The 20,221-nt window shown below is 37.1% G+C and overlaps 3 protein-coding genes across 11 annotated transcripts in view; 2 read left to right on the top strand and 1 right to left on the bottom strand.

Moving 5' to 3' along the window:
• cpx (synaptic transmission protein complexin) overlaps positions 1–10,496 on the top strand; it is a 98,893-nt gene extending 88,397 nt beyond the window's left edge. For all 9 annotated transcript variants that reach the window (XM_065299225.1, XM_065299220.1, XM_065299221.1 and 6 more), the window contains 2 exons: positions 4,108–4,237; positions 6,203–10,496. In XM_065299225.1, coding sequence (XP_065155297.1) covers positions 4,108–4,237; positions 6,203–6,276 — 204 coding nt within the window. In that variant the 3' untranslated portion in view covers positions 6,277–10,496. The remainder of the gene's footprint in view (positions 1–4,107; positions 4,238–6,202) is intronic.
• On the bottom strand, positions 9,889–16,258 carry LOC135803786 (uncharacterized). The gene is made up of 8 exons (XM_065317480.1): positions 15,381–16,258; positions 14,661–15,323; positions 14,276–14,595; positions 14,015–14,213; positions 13,732–13,957; positions 13,417–13,676; positions 12,041–13,358; positions 9,889–11,811 (listed from the first exon to the last, which is right to left on the bottom strand). The coding sequence occupies exons 2-8, from the start codon at positions 14,828–14,830 to the stop codon at positions 10,948–10,950; spliced, it is 3,357 nt and encodes a 1,118-aa protein (XP_065173552.1). The 5' UTR covers positions 14,831–15,323; positions 15,381–16,258; the 3' UTR covers positions 9,889–10,947.
• A 783-nt stretch (positions 16,259–17,041) lies between these two features.
• On the top strand, positions 17,042–20,086 carry LOC135804030 (acylamino-acid-releasing enzyme-like). Its single transcript, XM_065317793.1, is given in 13 exon segments — positions 17,042–17,258; positions 17,315–17,497; positions 17,499–17,518; positions 17,571–17,740; positions 17,793–17,950; positions 18,003–18,264; positions 18,319–18,467; positions 18,521–18,695; positions 18,760–19,011; positions 19,080–19,217; positions 19,276–19,343; positions 19,345–19,787; positions 19,844–20,086. Coding segments are annotated over 13 exon segments (2,130 nt in total). The 5' UTR covers positions 17,042–17,246; the 3' UTR covers positions 19,944–20,086.
• Positions 20,087–20,221: the final 135 nt, after the last annotated feature.

Genomic DNA, 20,221 nt, shown 5'->3' with positions numbered 1-20,221 from the left:
AACGCATCGAACACGATTTTTTGTGACACGGATGTATTATTACGAATATATCTTTGAAGGGGTGGTACGTGAATTCACTTTTAAGAGTAGCGCACACAAGGACACGTGAGGACGCGGACGTGCGAGACACCGTCTTGAAAATTTATATTTTCCTCGTGGTGCATTTGCACGCTCTCATTGCGAGGATGTGTAGAGCTTTTTCTTTCAAGAGATAGATCTTTAGGGAGAAGGTGAAACTCGAGCTTTGAGCTTTCGAGCATTTGACGGCGTGTCGAGGGCTCCAATTAGCGATACGCGTTTCTTTTATTCCCGTTTTCCGGTTTTCATGTTTTGATGTTTGCGCCGGCAAGATGGCGGCGCTATAGCACTCGAAATTGCCAGCAAATTAATTACTATTAGTGGCGATTTTTTGCCTACATTGTTCATTAATTCATAGTTGAATTTTGACCTAGATTTTGGTGGCAGTCGACTAATTTCAATTTGGTTTAGAGAGCCTCAACACGCACGTCCAGCGGGCTAATTTAACAGGAGCGTCAAGAGCAACGTGAATAATTAGGAGCTATTGTTTTCCATTAATTGCAATTAATGATTACGCTATAAATCATTATAATTTCGTCCATTTCATTAAACAAGCATCATAATTATCGGCAAGCCTTTATTACCAGTTTGTTAGTTAATTGTAATAAACAAATCAACAAAGCACGAATTGAAACGGGACAAAGAAAACAAAGGCTGATATGCAACTAACATAACACAACATGCTGTGTAGACTATTTTAAACAAAACATGTTTGTTTTCTTTATTACTAAAAAGACGAGAATTAACAAAACATGGCATTATTAGTGTCGTGTAAACTGAAGCTTAATTAACGTCACGTCACTCTGTAATTACTTCATACTTTCCATTCGCTCGATTTCCTATTATAAAAGGTCTTGAGAAAATGTGAGCGAACGAAGTATTGCATGTCACATGTTGGAAATGTAGGCAGCCAAGATAGCATCTATTTGAATATTGAGTTGCGTACGTCGTAAAAGTTGAAAAGGACTCGCGGTTCACGAAATTAAATATTTATACTTTTAATCTATGCGTGACGCTGTTTGAAAGTTTTTTAACTGTCATCTTCGCGTAGTTTATTCATAAAAGGTTGAAACTTTTCGAATTTGTTTAAAAGTCGCCCGTGCGTACCCACTCGCGGCTGGTTTTCTTTCGGATCGTAAAATAAAATTGCCTTATATAAAATTTACGACGTTGTTCTTCTTAGGCGTGCGCGAGGTGATCGCACGTCGAACGTTTTGCTTATGCAATTCCTTTGCAGCAATGTTTTATGCGCGTCGAAGGTATAAATATTTTTATATTTATAAAACGTAAAATATTGTTTAGTGTGCTGCTCGATATATGCGCGCTTGTGGCGCACATACACTTACGACGTCTGTTCTGCGGGGGTGAAATATCGGCTGGTATCGTTGGTAACGTATGGCTCAGTGGCACGATATCGCGTACAATTTACCGATGAAAAAGTAGCAACCGCCCTGTTTTAGTGCTCCGGCGAGCTTGTGCATTCGGATAGTGGGTAGCCGGCCGAAATTTATCGCGTTTCATTCGTGTCCGAAAAATTTGATAAATGACCCGGCCGCGCTTGTTTCCTCCGCGTGGGCTATTTTTGTGTGTGGCCGCCCATGCCAATAACGTAAACAAAAACAAGCGAATGTTATTATTAAATATTATAATTTAAGACTTTTTCCCAACTTTTTGTTTCATTGCGCATCTGTTGTTGTCTGGGCTGTCCCGCGCCGTGTTCAAATTCGGCAAAGTTTATTACATTACTCCGGAAATTTGAATAATTCATGGCTTGAAAAACAAGCGACGGCGTGTGCGCATATCAACTTGAAAATGTGGTTTTGCCAAGCTGCTTACGAGGCTTATGTTTATTTTAATTTATTTTGAATTCAAATAACTCGCGCAACTCCACTTCAAACTTGGAATTTTGTAAAAACAAGCGATCTTGTGAATATGCATCAAATAAATACCTAATCACTTTTATTTTACAAATAAATCATTCAGGACTAGCTTTTGCCCGCGACTTCGTTCCGGTAGTGTTTAATAAAAATGTAATTCGTTTTTATTCTCTTGTTCTAGACATAGTATGTGTCAATTCTATCAATAATATTCGCAATTTTATGTTAAACAAATTAATTATATAAAGAATTGCTTATAATGCACTACCGTGCGCCATCTCGGATTCAACTATTTAACTATAACTATGATTGAATCTCAATGCCAACTTTTATCTTATAGAAAAGAGCTGTCTTTATGGTTTTCCTGAACGGCTAGTTCTGTATAAGTTGTCAATTTTTTTTTTGTTCATGTAAATTCTGTTTTACTACATTTCTGCGGAACTTCAGCAAGTAAAGTTTTTCTTTTTTGAAATTCCCAGTTGCATTGCCATATTTTCGTAATATTCTCTTTTGCGCTTTTCATAGGTCTCAAATTTATGAAATTTCGTGAAAAGTGATGCGGGTTCGCAGTTATCGCAACTTTCGCATCTCATGCCTTCGGCTCGTATCAAAGAGCAACGTTTCAATTTGAAATAGTACATTTTGATCGCATTAAGTTGAAAACGCTCGCCGGGCGAATATAATAAATTTAATGAAATTGGAAACGCGAGCGCCCAAAACTGTCTCTCATAATCATCGCCCCTAATCGCATTAAATGCGATGACAAACGTTTTTGGCACTGGTAATGAACCCAAAATTCTCCAATTAATGATGCATTCAATTTTATTGCCGAAAACGTTTAAATAAAATTTCACGGTTTCAAAGGGTTGACGCATATTAAATATGAAGTGGGATCCGGTTGCAACATTTTTGCTAAAGCGGTATTTTATGCAAACATGTTGAGACACACTTTAAGAGACAAGCACAGAGAAGAGGGCCCCATCGTAAAATGTGGAAAAAGTTCAAGCGCCCGAGGGAAAACAGGAAATGTTTACGCCGCTGCAAGGAGGCACATAAAAATGGCTAACAAGCGCAACGCGTTTTTTGCGCGGATCCTTCCTGCATTTCGCCGAGTTTCGGCGCGCGCGTTATTTATATTTTAGCCGAGCGCACCCGTGTCGCGCGCAAACTTGCCGCACGGAAACAGAGACGATGGATTATTTACAAGTTTGCTTTGTAATTAAAAGTTTAATTAACGAAAAGCGGCGCAATCCCTTGCTGAAAATTACAATTTGCATTTCTGAATAAAAATATGCAGCATAAAACGGCAATAAAATAAAGAAAAAAGGAATAAATGAAATAAAATTTGTACGAAAAGACGAGAAAAATGTTTTGCATCTCATGGGGAGAGGCTGGATTTGGTCCACGGGACTTGCGAAAAGAGCCAAAAGTGGTATTTTATAGTTTTTTTCGAAAAAGAAAAACTCCGGGTTCGATGGTGATGGCGGCGCGCCAAAAGTCGTAAAATTTATTGCTGTCGCTCGGAGAGCATCGCCGAGAGAAGAAGATCCGCTTGGCAGTCGGCATTGCCTCGGAAAGTTTGGACCGAGCAGAGAAGTTTGCCACGTCGTTGTCGTCGCCAGGGCTGCGTGTCGCCGGAAACTTAATCGGGGTCAAATTGACTCTAGTAGGGAGTCCGTTACTTTATAGCGACTCCCTAACGGAGTCAGGTTGACTCCCTTTGAGGGAATACTACGGACCTGCTCATCACCGAACGTCGTGCTTGAGACTGATGGGCCGCTATCGTGTAATCACCACGCACCCCAAACCGATCCATTCAATTGAGTGAAGCTTATCTTCATCATTTATTTTTTTCACAAATCAGAATTGACATGGAATTTTCTTATGAGGTCAAACGTCGCGCTCGGTAATGTTCGACACGTATTCATGCGCTGCGTAAATATTGACGTGAGGCACTGAGCAAATATTGTCCCGAAGTGCCCGTCGTGGCGCAGGTTTTCTACGTAATTAAGTTTACAATGCCGTTGTTATGCGATGTGTTTACAAACAAGCACATAAGCACACAAACCCCCACGAGAGCTAACAATAGATCATTCTAAGCTTTTTCTATTGAAAAATTTCCATACTGAATCGAATGCTTGTTTTTTTCCAGTATAATATCAAGAAGAAGGAAGAAATACAAGAACAAGTTCAAGAGGAACCCAATCCGCTGATGCGGAAGAAGAAGACGCCGGAAGAACTGGCGGCGGAAGCCGAACTCGAGGAGGCGGACGACTTTACAAGTGAGTGTTTCAATAAGCTATTTAAGCGTAAGAAGTGCACAATTATGTAGACACTGAGACGAGCACGTAGCAGCAACTGAACAAAGTAAAAGAGCAAAAAGAAATGGATTCATCTTACACGTGTTTATCAACTTATATCAACTTATGGCAATACACAATAAGCGTACATCTAAATGTAGATTATTAATAAATTAAGACCACATTGACAATGTTAAACGTTAATGTTCACGTTTGTAGCTGTAATCGCAATTCATAAATATTTTATTGTTAGTGGTTAGCATCGAGTCTTTAATATTTTGATGGTTGATGGTTAAACGATTTGAACGTCGTAACATTGTTACAACTTTTTTGATAGATGTTTAAACTTGAACTACGATAGTTGGATCAGTGAAATCAAAGTTATACGTAGTTGCAAATGTCATTTGCGATATCTGAATGTGATTCTAGAGTAAAACGTACATCGACCAATTTTATATACCCTTTTACACCCGCACACGATGAACCAAATTAAAATGACAACACGTATCTAAAGCCGAAATCTCGACCAGAGTTAATATGTTAAATTTAAAAAAGTTTTTGACAGTTTGTGCCTTCGTTTTTTGGGCCTACAAACACCGATGACAATATTAAATGATACATTAATTTAAACAATGCAAAGCAAGTAAACAAAGAACATTAAATTAATCGTGTTGCCAAAAACAATTATATTTCTTACTTATATTTCTGATTTCCGAACAACTTTCGAAACTCTTTTGGTGTTCTTTTAATGTTTGTTGTTAAATGTTGGATAGATTAATTATTTCATTTTATGTTTATGTTTAGTTATAATTACTTATAAGTTTTATTTTAGTTTTTTTTTTTTTTTTGTACAATTTTTTGGTATGGGAAACACAATCTGTGAAACGTCTCAATTTCCACCGCAAAAAATCCAAACTTGAACGTAAAGACTTTTTTTTATAACCGGGAAGCATCCCTTAAAGTTGGTTTTCCAAGCAGCTGTGGTAAAACGCGACCAAACGACCTTAAAAGTATTTTTATCTAAATTCATCGTCCCACATAGAAAGTTTTCAGCGCCGGCCAACTTTTCAACCCCTAATCCGCACCACCAGCCACCACATATGTTCTCCTCACATGCCACCCACCCTCGTGCTAGTTTTGGCCGCCCTGGCGTTGCCAGTTGCCACTTTGAGCCCATTTATCTAGATAACTCTCCGGCGAGTAGCTGACACCTTTTTTAGGGACAATATTAAATTGCACTCGCATCGTGAAAATGCGAGAATGCCGGCAATCTCGCGGTGGCTGTGAAAATGTAAAGCATTCACAGATGTAGATAAAGTTTCTTTTGCGTCAGCGGCGCGACGTCGCGAAATGAATAGAATTTGAGAACGGCTGTCTTTTATTAAATCAAAATCAAATACACGGAATTTCGTTCGAATATCTTCACTTTGCAAACAAGTTGAATTCACAAGTTGAAGTTTTATTTGGATTTTCGGTGACGGCGGCAAAACTCCACATTGAATATATTCGACGTTTGGTATTAAATTTACACAAAATATTGGAAAATACAATTTTGAGACGTTTTGTCGAATAATAAATACACGTGCTCTCCCTTTGAACATTGAACTTGGATATTTTTGTTTGGTATTTATTTATGTTTATATTATTTTTAGTTTTGTATTTTTTAGAATAAATTTTTGACAATAAATAACATTCAACGAAATTTCAGCTTTAGATGTGTAGCGAATCTTAACCTAACTTTACTAATAACTTAACCTATAACAAAAATCTTATCGCTTGCCAATCGACTGAAATCTTATAACTTTTGATAGCGATTTTTGTCACCTGAGGAATTTTTCACAACTACTCCGTCTTGAAAGATGTATGTGTTGTGTTTTTGGTATGCGTGTGCTCTTGATGTGTTTGTTTCCTATATTTAAATGTGTTTTTTGTGTGGTGTTGTTTCAGAGCTGAAGAATACGATAGAAACACAAGTAAACGAAATCAAGACACAGATAGAGAGTAAATGCGTAATGCAATGAGCGCACTCGCGGACATCCACAATCCACAGTAAAATGCGGCAATAACTGCGCGGCCTCGACTAACAACCAACTACTCAACAACAACCACCAGTAACCAACTTTACTAACAACAGCTAATACCCATTTTTATTCACATAGAAGCATGCAAAACCAACAAACGAAAAAATTTAATAAAATTGTAACACACTCACCAAAAAACTCAAATGCCAAAGAAATCAGCGACAGATCGCTAAAGATGCGTCAAGGTACCAGACACATACGAAGAGGATGACACTAGTGACATGATTTTAGCGGTGAGATGAGCGGCTAGTTTCGAAGCAAACCTAACTAAACATATAGCATACCTGTGATCGATTCGATTTGTTATCATTTTAATATTTTTATAAAAATGTGAACACGGATAGTCGACGATTCTGTTTAAGAAGGTACTACTGAAACGCGTGCGCAGTGTCGATTCGTTTTCGAATGCAACCAATGTTTGTCCCTTGATGGATTGATGGTGAACCATGTCGCGCAGCAGACTGCCAAACAACAACAACAACAACCGCATTCAACATCAACAGCAATGCTGATTTCAACACACCTTTGATTCATTCATTTAAAGAGACTGCGATAAACAATTAACAAATATTCAAAGAAAAAGAGAATCATGAAAGGATACGAACACATGTAGCTTGTAAACAAATTGTTAAGCGTATTGACAAACCGATTGTTGTATATAACATTTAGTTATTTGGTTTTGTTTATACCAAGAGACCAGTATGAAATTGAACATGAGCGGAACGTAATAACGATGATGATGATGATGATGATGATGAAAATGTTACTTCACACTGTCGAACAGCCAGGACGAGAGTTTTTGTTGTCGGATGGAATGTTTAACACTTACTCACACAATACCTAACCTCACACTCGACACACACGATGATGCGCTAGCGCGCATGCGCTTCGCGTTCGATTCCTGAATGTTCGGTTCTCCTCGGTTTCGAAGTAAATGCCCGATAGTCATCCAAATTCCTATAACTAACTGTTAAACTAAACTGCCTTCGATGTTGAACTTAAATCTACACGTCTTCGGGCATGACGTCTTGGGCTCACTCAGTAACTCAAAGTTTCTACCCAAGACACCGCGCCCCCAGACGTGGTGCTCTCCTTTGCCGAAACCTGTATCGATGTTGTGCAATGGAAATTCTTGTCTACGTATCTCTGCACACAGGAAACAAACGACAGACGGATGTTATATATATATATTGTTTGTTGTTCATTGTCGTTCTCTTTAAACGTAACGAACATCTTTGCTGCAATACCAGAATCAGAACTATGTGTAAATGTGTCTTTACTGTTCTGTCTCTCTCTATCTCTACACTATCTTCTCGTGCGTCTTGCGAAAATTCGACGATCGACCAACAACGTAATTTAATAGGGAAAATACTAACGCGATAATAAACAAGTAAAAAGTAAAGTAAAGAACTATAACAATAAGCGACGTGTCGGATGGATCGTGGACTACTGCGGAAATGTAACTTAAAAAACAAAAATTTAATGAGTTTTATTTTCAAGCACTGTTTCCTTTCGTTTCAAAGCTTTTTACAATGCACAGCAATTTTCACATGCACTAAAATTAAGTTTAATCTCGATTCTCTCTTGAATCCCTTCTAGGATATTATTATTTTAGGTTAGGTTTTCTTAACCTAATCACTATCTCCGCTTTTACGGATTATTACGTTTGCAAACTTAAAAATTTTATTGATTTCATCTATCTCTACGAAACTTATATCTATCTATAATATGTGTGTCAATTAAAAGAATAATAATGAGACAAATTAAGAGATTAACCTATTTAAAGAAAAGCGAATGTAAATTTAACACGTTATCAGAAACCATAGCTAAAATCTTATAACCTTAAATACCAAACAAAACCAACTCAACTTAACCTTGCCTCTAAACCAACAACATCTGAAACTGAAGCAAAACGAAACGAAAACAAAATGCAAACAAATGCAACGCATATATCATTATCTCTCTCTCTATTTCTATTAGCGTATGTATAGTATGTATATCTATGTCTTTGTCTATCTAAACGAGAAAAAATGTAGCTAGATGGAAAGTATAAGTAGTGTCGATGTATTTTAAAACGTGAAACACTAATTATCTATTTATCTCTTATATCGGTGTCGTTGCTCATCACGTAACCTATTACGTAACGTATTATTGTACAGCAGGAGTCTTTTTGGCAAAAACGCAAAACATAACCAAACTCAAAACACACACTCGATGCGTTCTTTGAAGAAAAAATAGATGTAAATTATTCACATTAACAAAACAAGCAAACTTGGAATTAACATGGAATTTGGGTGATGAGAAAACAAATGTTTAATACAAAACAACAACTACAACAACAAGAACATCAACAACTGTAAAAACAAATCAACACACAACAAGCTGAAACGTTTCGATTATGACACGCGCGCGATTTTAATTTCGGTTTTGATTTGCCACGTTCTCATTAACAAACAAAAACCAAAAATACAAAACATTTACGATTGCCGAACGTGCAATGCAAGTGCAAGTAACAATGCAAACAATGATGTAAACACGAATATTACCTACTAGGATAAGCACCAAAAACAAATATAATATTATTCAACGGCCGGTTTCCGTGCAATGCGTCATTTGTAAAGTAATGGCGGGTGGCACGGGACGGCATATTTTTATTGTTATCACCTCAATGTGGAGAAAATAATAAGCAATGTAGTCTTATAGTGTGTGATACTTATTATAATTATTATGAGAAACCAAAACAAAACGATCGAAACGAACAAAATTTTAAGCAACTTTGAGAATGTTATGTTAACTAATTGTTGTTGATTTTGGGAATGTATGTATTTCGAATATTTATCAATTTGTGTAATCGTTTCGATTTGAATTTGAATTTCCAATCGTGCAAATAACTGCAACGGAGACAACGACACTATATAAACATAATTTAGTCTACTACATCCTATTAAAAAACACACATGAGAAATCTTATGCGACAATGCGTGTATTATATAGAACATTCCGTAATGAAATCATTCCTCCTTGTATTATGTGTGTGTATAACGCAGAGTGCGAATGAGCTTTGAGAAATGACGTACGTAACGATGCAAATTCGGCCTTAGATCATCGCAAAATTCAACCGAAACGTAAATTTCAAAAACTAACACACAAAATAAAGTAATGGATGCTTCTGCTTTCGTATCTACACAATGCGCTGCTGTGAGACGTACTGGATGACGATGGAATGAGCTTGTGATAGGAGAAAAAATTAAAACCACTTTGATTTGCGTAAAGCGCGTGGAAAACCAGACGAGCGAAAAACGAGAGAGTTGTGGGATCGGTGAGTGTACCCCACAGAGTAAGAAACGAAATGATTGAAGTACTACCCATCGTTATAAAAATTAAGCAACCAAAAAACATGAAAATGAATAATGTTGTATTGTTAAAACAATTGATAATCGCAGTATATATGATATACACATACAATATATGCGTAAGGTATATTGTATTGTAGATATTGTTGTTAATTCAGGAATAAAAAAAATGTTTAGTTCTGTTCGGTCGTCGTTTCGCTATGGCTCTCAATAGCAACACAAAATCTACCAAGTGAAATAACTAAATAAATATGTATTTGTACTAAACACTCACTCAAAACTATCTGGAAACAAGCAGCAAATGAAATGAAATTTTTGTAAAAATGTTAGAGAGGCGAAGGACGACCGAATGTAGGCAGCCTTTTGTATTTATACACTTATTATTACCAGTAAATGAAAATGATGACAAAAAAAGAAAAAAACTTGTTTCATTGACGCAGTGAGACAAACATGTTGTAGTTTGCCAGAGTACCTCTAGTTATAGTTACGGCTGTTCACGTTGTTATATAATAAATAAGTATAAGCTAAATGACAAACATGATGATGATGAATATGATACCGAACAAAAGCAAACCAAACCAAAAAATGAAGGATACTGGTAAATGACATATGAAAATAACACAGAATAATAATTACGAGGATGGTAATAGTTGATACAGAACACAAACATGTACCACGATATTTGCTAGCGTTTATTTAGCGAATAAAACTTGTTGTTAGTTGTGTGACACCTAAGACAACGCTAAATGATATTATGACACAATGCGGAAACATGAGAGATAATAAAGAAGATTACAGTTTCAAAAATGCGTGTAATTTATTTCTTGTTGATTATATAATAATTTATTGTGGTCCTGCGTTTGTTTTCCAATCAGGTTTATCTGAATTTATGCAAGCGTTGTTTTGGAGCCTAATAGTGCGAGGGTTTTCGATGGTTAATCTCCAATACAAAAGATCCTCGTCTCTCGCCTCCATTAATCCTTCGCTAAGCCGCGCGCTGGTCACCGTTTTATCGACAATAAATCAGAGCATTAGGGTTACGGATCGTAATGCATCGCACGTAACAATGAAGAACCGCGCTAAGTGAAACCCGCTTTATGCCATTTTTATTGGTATTTGTTGTGCGTCTTAGAGGCTAAGTGGATTGTCACATATTTATTCTCCTGAATATAGCATAATATCGACCGTGCAAATAAAACGTCGTAAAAATAATATATCTAAACATAGAAAAAGATTCAATTGTATAAACCGGACGTGATTATTCCACAGCGCTGAAGATGGAGTCCATTTTCTTGTGGAGTTTTTTCATGAATGTACTGAAACTATTCACTATCTTTGTCACGAAGCCCAAATTGTACTTATAATCACTTGTTTCCTGCTCTTGCTCCTGCTTCGATTTCTTGGACTTGAGAGGGATCTTCTGCACGTACTCGCTGCGATTCACGCGTTTCTCGCCAACGTCTTGCACATCATCTGTCTTCTTGGGGGTAATCTTGCTATTGCCATCGTTAGTGGAAGCGTCATGCTTGGCATGCTCGAACGCATTCTTTAGTGTCTCCTCTGGGTAGAGATCGGTTGCCGGGCACGTGCTATCATCGACCTGATTATCTTTGTTTTCGAGTTGTTCCGTCTGTACACTCATTCGCGCTGCGTCACGATGCAGCACGAGCTCAGTGTCGCCGTTCGCCTCATGCATGAGTGATAGTTTCTCGCGCGTTGGCAAAACGATCGTGTACTCGCCTTCCTTATCAAGTAGTGGTTTGATGAATTTCGTATCCGTTTCGATGGTGTTGAAGAAGCCGTCGATGGCGTTCTCGACGGAGTCGATCTCGCCGGCAACGCGACGCGCTTTACGGATATTGATTCGCTCGGCGTTTTCTAAACCAAACGAGGAGCGACTTCGTGGGATGTCCTTGAATGAGATCTGATTGTCGTGTTCGTCGACCTGGTATGTAGAGTGCAACTGTGGTAATTTCAGCATATCTTCCGGGCGCCAGTCGTCCAAAGTCATCTTTGGTTGGTATTCTTTTATAATCTTATTAGGTTGGTGTGGGGTTTCATCTATTTGATCTTTGGTTTCCCTCGGACGTCTGAAGATATTGAGGGATTGTTCCGTAGAAAACTACGTCCGTTATTAGGCTGCCTCATTCGATGGATAAAGTCTCGTATTCCACGTTTGAAACGTCCGAAATTTTCGAATGAATCGAATGCTGGTTCGAAGTATTCATTTGTTCTTAGGTTTGGGTTGTGGTTGAAGTAGTTTTCCAATCGTTCGATTGCACCAGAGACATCATCCTAAAAAAATAATCTATCGTTATTATTTTGTTTTTGTTTATATTAAAATAACATACATCATGAATAACAAACTCTGTGTCATCGAAATCCCAACCGGATCTTAGCTTCTTATTCTCTTCTGATTTTTTGGGATGTACACTAATAGAATCTCCGAAATGGTCAAAAAATGACCCACCGTTCAAATCATCTTCTAGTACATGAAACTGCCGTTCAAAATCATGTTTATCATAAAGATCCGGTTTCTTTATAAATTCAGTTTTGCGTTCTTTATTTGTAGAAGTTGTGGATTGTTCTGTTGTTGCTTTACTTCCCAACAACGATAGCAATGACTGCAAGTCCAGTTTTTCCATACCACCAAACAAATCCAGTTTTGGTAATGCTTTATTGCCAAAAATTGATGTTTCGGAAATGGATGATGATTTTGCTTTGGGTTTCTCAAATCCAGGTATAATTTTGGTCATATCTGGAAGTCCTTCAATTTCTGTAGATTCTGCGGCAGTATCTGGTTTCTTCTTTTTCTTTATTAATGACGGCAATAACGATTTATGTTCTTTCAGTTCTTGGTCGTGCACTTTTTCGTCTAATAATCGCATGTTGATATCACGCCTAAACTTGCCTTTTAACGCCTTTTCCAGCATACCATCTAAATCAAACTCAAACTCAGTGAAACCCATTTTTTTCTCTAGTTTGGCTTTAGCTCTATCGCCTAGAATCTTGAAAACTTCTGCACTGTTCAAGTTTAGATCTAAATCAGTCGGTTTCGAATGTGTTTTCAATTCCGAGTTTGGTTTTAAAGCACTCCCGAGAATATCATCCTTTCTTTCGTTGTCTTTTTTAAGCAAGTTTTTGAAATCGAGATTTTTCACAGGTTTTACATCAGATTTAGTTTTATCTAGCAAGAAGTTAAAATGTTTAATTCCATGCATTCCTGGCATTGGTGTTATACTATTTGGTTCTATCTTCTGGGCGATTTTCCCCGACAACTGCTTCCAGTCTTCTGTGGGTAAGTGTGATTTGAGTTTTAATTTCGGAACCAATGACGCGTCGGTCTTAAACTCTTCCTGCAGCTTGCGATGTAAGTCAGCGAGCGAAACGGAAACGCGCGGCGCATTCAATCTGCTTAGCAATCCTTCGGCGGATTTTCCGCTGTCGGTAAAATCTACTGCTTGGATACGATCAATTTCCTCTAGGATCATGGCGGTGTCGTCTTCGTTGTCGATGCAAATTGGAATTTTTGCGCCAGGAAGCACGAAGAACGAAATCGACTTGGCGGGTGCGGTGAGTATCAAATGAGTCAAAACCTTTGCGCGTCGCAGTTTCGGAAGCAGTTTGAAGTTATCCAAGGAAAGTTTTTCGTTGTTTAAGTAAGTGTCCCTATTAAATACATTTAAAATAATCAAAACACATCATTATAAAACTTAACTCAACATACGTGGTATTTTCTGATGATGTTAGTGTATAGGACCTCACTTCGACGCTTTTAAGTTGCGTTGGAATGCGAAAAGCAGCTTTGTGAGCTTCAGTTCCATTGTTAACTATCATAATGGTAAGTGCACCACGAACAGAGAAACTGTTTTGATCTCTAGCACAATGTGCGTAGATCCTAGCGGTGGATTGAGTCAGCGATGTTGATTTAACATCCAAAACATTACGACCCATTAAGGATTTGTGAAGAACTGTCACCCAGTAAGCCTAGAACGAGTTATAAACAAAGATGGTGTTTGAGAATGACATGGCGACTACTTACTGGTGTAGCTGAATAATACTCCTGCAGGCGTGGTTCTCGGAAAATAACAGAAAAACCTTTTCGGGCAGCTTCACCAATTTCTACAGCCCAGTTGATGCCATCTTCGAACCCAATGGGATGTTGACTTTTAGAAGTGGACAAACATATTGGGACAGTAGCCTGATGAAAACCTAACATGGTTTCCATAACTCCTCCGCTCAGAAAGTTGGATATAATACTTTCATCTCTAAAAAGGTAAAATGATCTGTAGTGCTATATTCAAGGATTTTAAAATTTTGCTTACTCTTCCCAGACGATGGTATCGGCGTCGTCCAAGTCGGCCAAGTACATCCGGAGAATCTCCGGGTGATCCGATGGAGTGCACTTACTCAAATCGCTTCCAACTATCTGCCACTTATCCTTTTTCGCTGGGAAAGCATCTAAAATCTTTCGGAAAGTCTTTAAATCCTCTTTGTATCTCTCAAATCCCTTTTGACTACAATCTGCAACATTCACAAAATAACATTTGCAATATGCAGGCGTTAGTTGATTGAGATTGAATTACCAAATCCTATCTGCCACCAACAATTAATGTTCATCCTGGCAGTCATGTCCAAAAGTGGTAAAACCCGCTTCGGGTCCCATTTTTCGCCGGAGCTGTACGCGTCATCGTTGATGCCGAAAATCGGCGTGAAATTAGTTTTCTGCATCCACTCATTCAGCGACCACCACATCGCCGGGCTGAACGTGAGCGTGGTAGAGTCATCGCTAATTATCTTCGTCGCTTTGCGCTCGTCGGCGCTGAACTCCAAAAACTGCGTGGACGAGCCGGCCACGCGCAGATATGCCGGCGACAGATGCGTAATTAATTTGAAGAGGATATCCCTGCTCGGTACACACACACGTGGGGACAATGTCCGAAGCGAATAATATGATCGGATTAAGCTTACCTGTGTGGCAGGCGGGAGAAGAACACGGCTGGGTCCACGGAAAAACTGATAAACTTCTCATTGACGTATTGGATGGCTTTGTTGTTGTTAATTGAAAATTGGCTCTCCTCTGATGAGATCAGCATCGGCGAATATGCGACGAGGAGGAATATGCACAGTTTTAGATGCATAATTAACGCATTTAGGGAGTGTTAATAATGATTTGAACGACGATGCCATCAAATGCCAACACACGCGACGAAATTTGTTTAGATTGTAAGAAATAATATTAGGCGCATGTCAGCAATTTATGTGGTGAATTTATAATTTGCATAGCATTGAAATATTTACTGCTTCAACGCAAAGACAGTGTGCTAGATTTGGAAATGTTTGTAATCAGCAGAAATAAACAAATTTTAAACAGAATTATTTCATTTGAATCAATACTACAACATAAGTTATGAGCAACTGTAGCATTTTAAACAAAAGATCATAATCCAGATTGAAATATCCATCTGCTGTTAAAACTGGACGTAGAATTTCTGTTTGTTTTATAAAGTCGTGCCACTGAGATATTTCTACCTCGTTTGACATGTTGGGCATTACTTCGTAAGCCAATTGCGTTGTATTTTTGTTTTCATTCGCTATTTCTTGAGATAATTTGATTATATATATAACTTGACACTAAAATAATGAGTAGTTGTTGAAACATTTTAAATTTCAATTATAAATTCAACTTACCAGCATGTAAAGACAATGGAAAAGAGCAATCAAATAAAGATATTTAAAAACTTGTATGTATAGCTTTAAAATGAGCAACAATTGTAGCAGTGAGTTGATAGTTAATACGAAAATGTTGAAACCAAATATTTCATTAATGGAATATGTAACTTTAGAATTTAACAATATCATTTTAGTACACGTTTCTATGTTTTGACCAAAATTTATATTTTGTATTGTTTTAACTTTAACTGCATAAATATTGTTGAAAATAGATTTAATAAAGTAGTTCCGATTCTTTGTTTGATTTCTTACTGTTTCAAGAAAGCTCCATATTGTCGACATCATACATGCAAAATACATGAACATAATGTCTTCTATAATACTTGTTACAGTAGGTAATCTACCCAGAATCCAGTGTAATGCAACTGAACTGCACATATATGATCCATAAAATAATATTGCTTGCAATGTTGTGTATTTCTTCACATATTGTCGACAATGCACTGGCAGTAATGCATCAAATTCTTTAAAATGCTTCCGCATATCCTGCAGTTTCTTAGATTTTAGCCACAAGTTTTGCAGCAGGGTGTTGAATGCAACAATTATTATTAACACAGTCGCAGACGTGTTGAATAGTAAAATTAGATTTTGATATACATTCATAACCAAATATGTTGTATACAATACGTATATTAAGACGTATAGACTTGAAACAATCGTAAATGTTGTATGTAGAATGTGCCATTTTCTGTACTTGTTGTAAAATTCACATGGCAGTATGTCAAGAACCTCGGCAATTTTCAGAAACGTATTGGTCATTGTATGCGAGTAAGAGTAATGCAGAAATGATATGAATTTAGGTAGATATTGTTGAAAATTTTCATTAGTTAATTAGACAATATTATTGATTTCCTGACAATACATAAAAATAATGACCGACATTGACATTAAGAGTAAATTGAAATTACTTATAATTACCGATTTTTTCTTCACTTTATACCCACAAAAAATGCCATAAAGTGCCTGAATAAAGTAATATTTTTCTTATTACTTTCCTTCTGTATTTAACCGAGAATCCTATTGACACATATTTAGAAATGATAAATAGTTATCTATAAAGGGTAATTACTACTCTATCAGTCTAATAACAAAATGTTATTAAGATAAAGTATTCAAAATCATGTTTACACTTTTCCTCCTTTTAGATCCGAAATTAGAATTGAAAAATTCCAATTATAATAAAACCTGCATTTGCAAACAAACATTGTAAACAAGTAACTTTTTCGCGCCGATTTTTTAATAATTTAATATTTATTCCAAACATGTGGGGCGTTCATTTCCAACTCATTTGTTTGCTTATTGTTTATAAGAATTTAAACCGCGTAAGAAATTCATTCCTGAGTGTACAGATTAAATAATCAGTTGAAATATTACACCCGCGCAAATACGAAAGGAATTAAAATAACTTTATACAGTGTACTTGAGAACACTTAAATGTATCTAGCGCCGTCAATACGCCATGAATATCAAACATGATTACGTTAAGATGGAACTACATAGGTAATTTTCTCATGTTTCAAAATGTATATGAAATTTGATTGCACTTGGTAACCATTTCACGTTCCCACGACTCTGTATAAAGTCCTAACAAAACATCAGCTGGCGCAGCGGCGGGGAACCGCGATTATGTTTAGTTGTGGTGAGGTTCGTGAGCCTCACTTGAGCTCAATATCTCGGCGCCTGTGGCTGTCGGTGTTTTTCATTTGTTTACATATTTTATTTTAAACCGCTATCACCTTGTCAGTTTTAGATAACAGTCGAATAAATACATCTGAGTGCCTTTACAGCATTAAACTCTAGTTAAACTTTGTTTCGAGCTACACAATGCCCAACAAGGTATAGTCAGGTTTGCTTCTTGGAGATATAACTATTTACATATACTTTAATTTCAGAGTGAAGTTCTTCTAAAGACTTACAAATGTCTTGCTCAAGTTCCTGCCTTAGTAAAAGCTAGATATCTCAATGAGAAGATTATAAATACCACATGGTCTGAAAGAAATCTTGAACAAGGAAGAAGCATCAAGTTTCAAACAACTTATGTGTCTGGTGACACTAAAAAAATGGACTTCGTTACCTCCTATAGACACAACTAATCAGTAAGTCCTGTAAAAATATTGTAACAATTATGCATTACTAGAATTTGTTTAGATCCATGCATGCTGTGTCTCCATGCAAAAAATTCCAAGCTGTTTTGAGAGATGTTGAACAAAAAGATCAAAAAGAATCAGCTCAATATCTTGAAATCTGGAATGAAACATCTCTGATTCGATCAGTTGACTTAACTGCTTTGGATTTACATGCCAAAGTTTACACAGATGGTAATATAATTACCTCTAAACCAAGAATATTTTATTTTCATTGATGTTTTAGATGAATTTGGAAGTTTTAAGTGGTCACCAGTTGGTGGTAAGATTTTATATGTTGCTGAGAAAAGAGTGCCAAAGATTGATCCATTACACAAACGCCTGAAGCCCAAAAAAGACTCTGACACCACTGATAAAGATGATGTTGAAAAGGACGTAATTGAGGTGAGATAAAATCACGTCATTCCAAACGGTTTTTATTTATGTTATAATTTAGATTGAAACCTACAGACAAGACTGGGGTGAAGCTCTTGTCGATAAAATCTCGTCGATTGTTGTTGTTTATGATGTGGAAACAGACGAATTCACGATTCCTGAAGGAATACCTGATAATGTTTGCGTTGCGAAGCCATTTTGGACTGCTGATGGTACACAAATCATTGGGATTTGTCTGCATACCGAACCACGCAAATTGGGGTTGATTTATTGTGGAAATAGGCCTAGTGGCTTGTTTACATTGACCCTGAATAATACATACAGTAATTATTTTCATTCATTGTAAATATTTCTTAGTAAAAATTTGTATTATGCAGAGGAGTTTGGTAAATTGATGAACAAAACTGTCAAGGGACCGAGGTTGACACCAAATGGCGAGCATATCATCTGGTTGCAATGTGATGCTGGTGGTCCACATATCAACTGCATGCAATTGTATAAAGCAAAATTACCATTAACTGATGAAGTAAAATTTATTTTTTACTGTCAACAATTTGTATTTATCGAGTGAATTCGTAGACTGAACCTCAACTTATTCTTGATTCTGTCGATGTGGCCAAAGAGATTAGTGGTGGAAGATTGTTTTATGGATTATTTAGCACCTCAATACCTGAAAGATGTTGGTCCAATGATGGCAGATTGTTATTTTCTACATTTAGAAAGAACGCTATTACTGCTTATGTTCTTGACTTAGGTAACTTATAAAAACAGCAATTTAAATGTATATATTGAGAATAATATTACTTTATTCAAATTAGATTCTGGGAAGTTGTCCGAGTTTGAGTGTGAAGATGGCAGCCAAATTGTTTTGGACGTTTTTGACGATAATGTTCTCATCAACCGCAGGAATTTCTTTCAACAGGATGTTTTACTTAAAGGAGTGTTGCCATCATCTGGGCAGGAAAAAACTATGAGTTTAGAACAAATATCAATCACCAACGTCCCTGACTCATTAAAGGATAAGAAATTTGAGTATATGGATTTATCATATGCGAACAACGACGAAGTTGGTTAGTTTTTGTTGTCCTGCCTTTATCAATAGGCCAATAATTATTTATTATTAATTATTTAATTGCAGATAACTTTACTGCAATATATATTGGACCAAAATCTGCTGAAGATGCTAGTATTCCATTGGTTATATTCCCTCATGGTGGTCCACACAGCGCGTCAGTCAATGCCTTAACTTTAGAAAATGCTTTTCTTTTATCAATCGGTAAGATAACAAATGAAACAAACGTAACATATTATTTTTTATATTATGACTTATTTAGGATATGCCGTTGTATTTGTTAACTATCGTGGATCAATCGGCGCTGGTCAAAAATCTCTAGCTTTTCTTCCCGGGGAAATGCGGCGAAACTGACGTTGCTGATTGCGTCCTAGCCACAAACACCGCCCTGAAAACCTTCCCATGGTTAAACTCCAAACGTATATCCTTAGTGGGCGGTTCTCATGGTGGATTTTTGGTCACTCACTTAAGTGGACAATATCCAGACATGTGGCGCGCTGTGGTCGCACGGAATCCCGTCACGGATATTTCTACCATGTCGGGGGCTAGCGATATTCCCGATTGGTGTTATGTGGAGGCTGGGTTTGAATATTCCCAGGTCGGTCCAATTAGAGACGATATTCTATTGGCTATGCGAGCCAAGTCGCCAATTGTGCATGCACATAAGGTTAAAGCACCCACTTTACTGCAAATTGGTACGAAGGATCTCAGGGTGCCGCCATTCCAAGGAATGGATTACTTTCATCGCTTGAAAGCCAATAATATCACTGCTAGGTAAGAATAATAGATCAATACAAAATGACGGATGATAAAAATTTTATTTTTATCAGTATGAACATTTACACGGATAACCATCCTTTGGGTCTGGTCCCCAACGAGATCGGCCATATTTTATCTACTGCCACATGGCTCAACGAACACAACGAATGAGCGCATTTAAAAATGCATTTCCCGAGGTGAACATTCAAAATCAATACTTTTATACTTGCGTACCCACAGTACCTAGATTATTCACCTGTGGTCATAGCTATATATATCTACAATATAAATATAAGTTCAAGTAAGTATAAGAAGTTGAGGCAAAAAAGTGTCTCGACGTCTTTCCACAACGCTCAATTGTTTGATATCCTGTCTGTTAACCGTCTATTTTTGTGCGGGGTAGGATAGCGCATGCGTTGCACACCGCCGGGTGCTAAAAACCGATATAT

The sequence above is a fragment of the Atheta coriaria genome, unplaced genomic scaffold, assembly GCF_025399875.1.
Source record: "Atheta coriaria isolate IRGN ID8LTWV9N9 unplaced genomic scaffold, Caltech_Dcor_3.1 hic_scaffold_3_pilon, whole genome shotgun sequence".
Classification (NCBI taxonomy): domain Eukaryota; kingdom Metazoa; phylum Arthropoda; class Insecta; order Coleoptera; family Staphylinidae; genus Dalotia; species Dalotia coriaria.
This window is presented reverse-complemented; position numbering and strand designations above follow the sequence as displayed.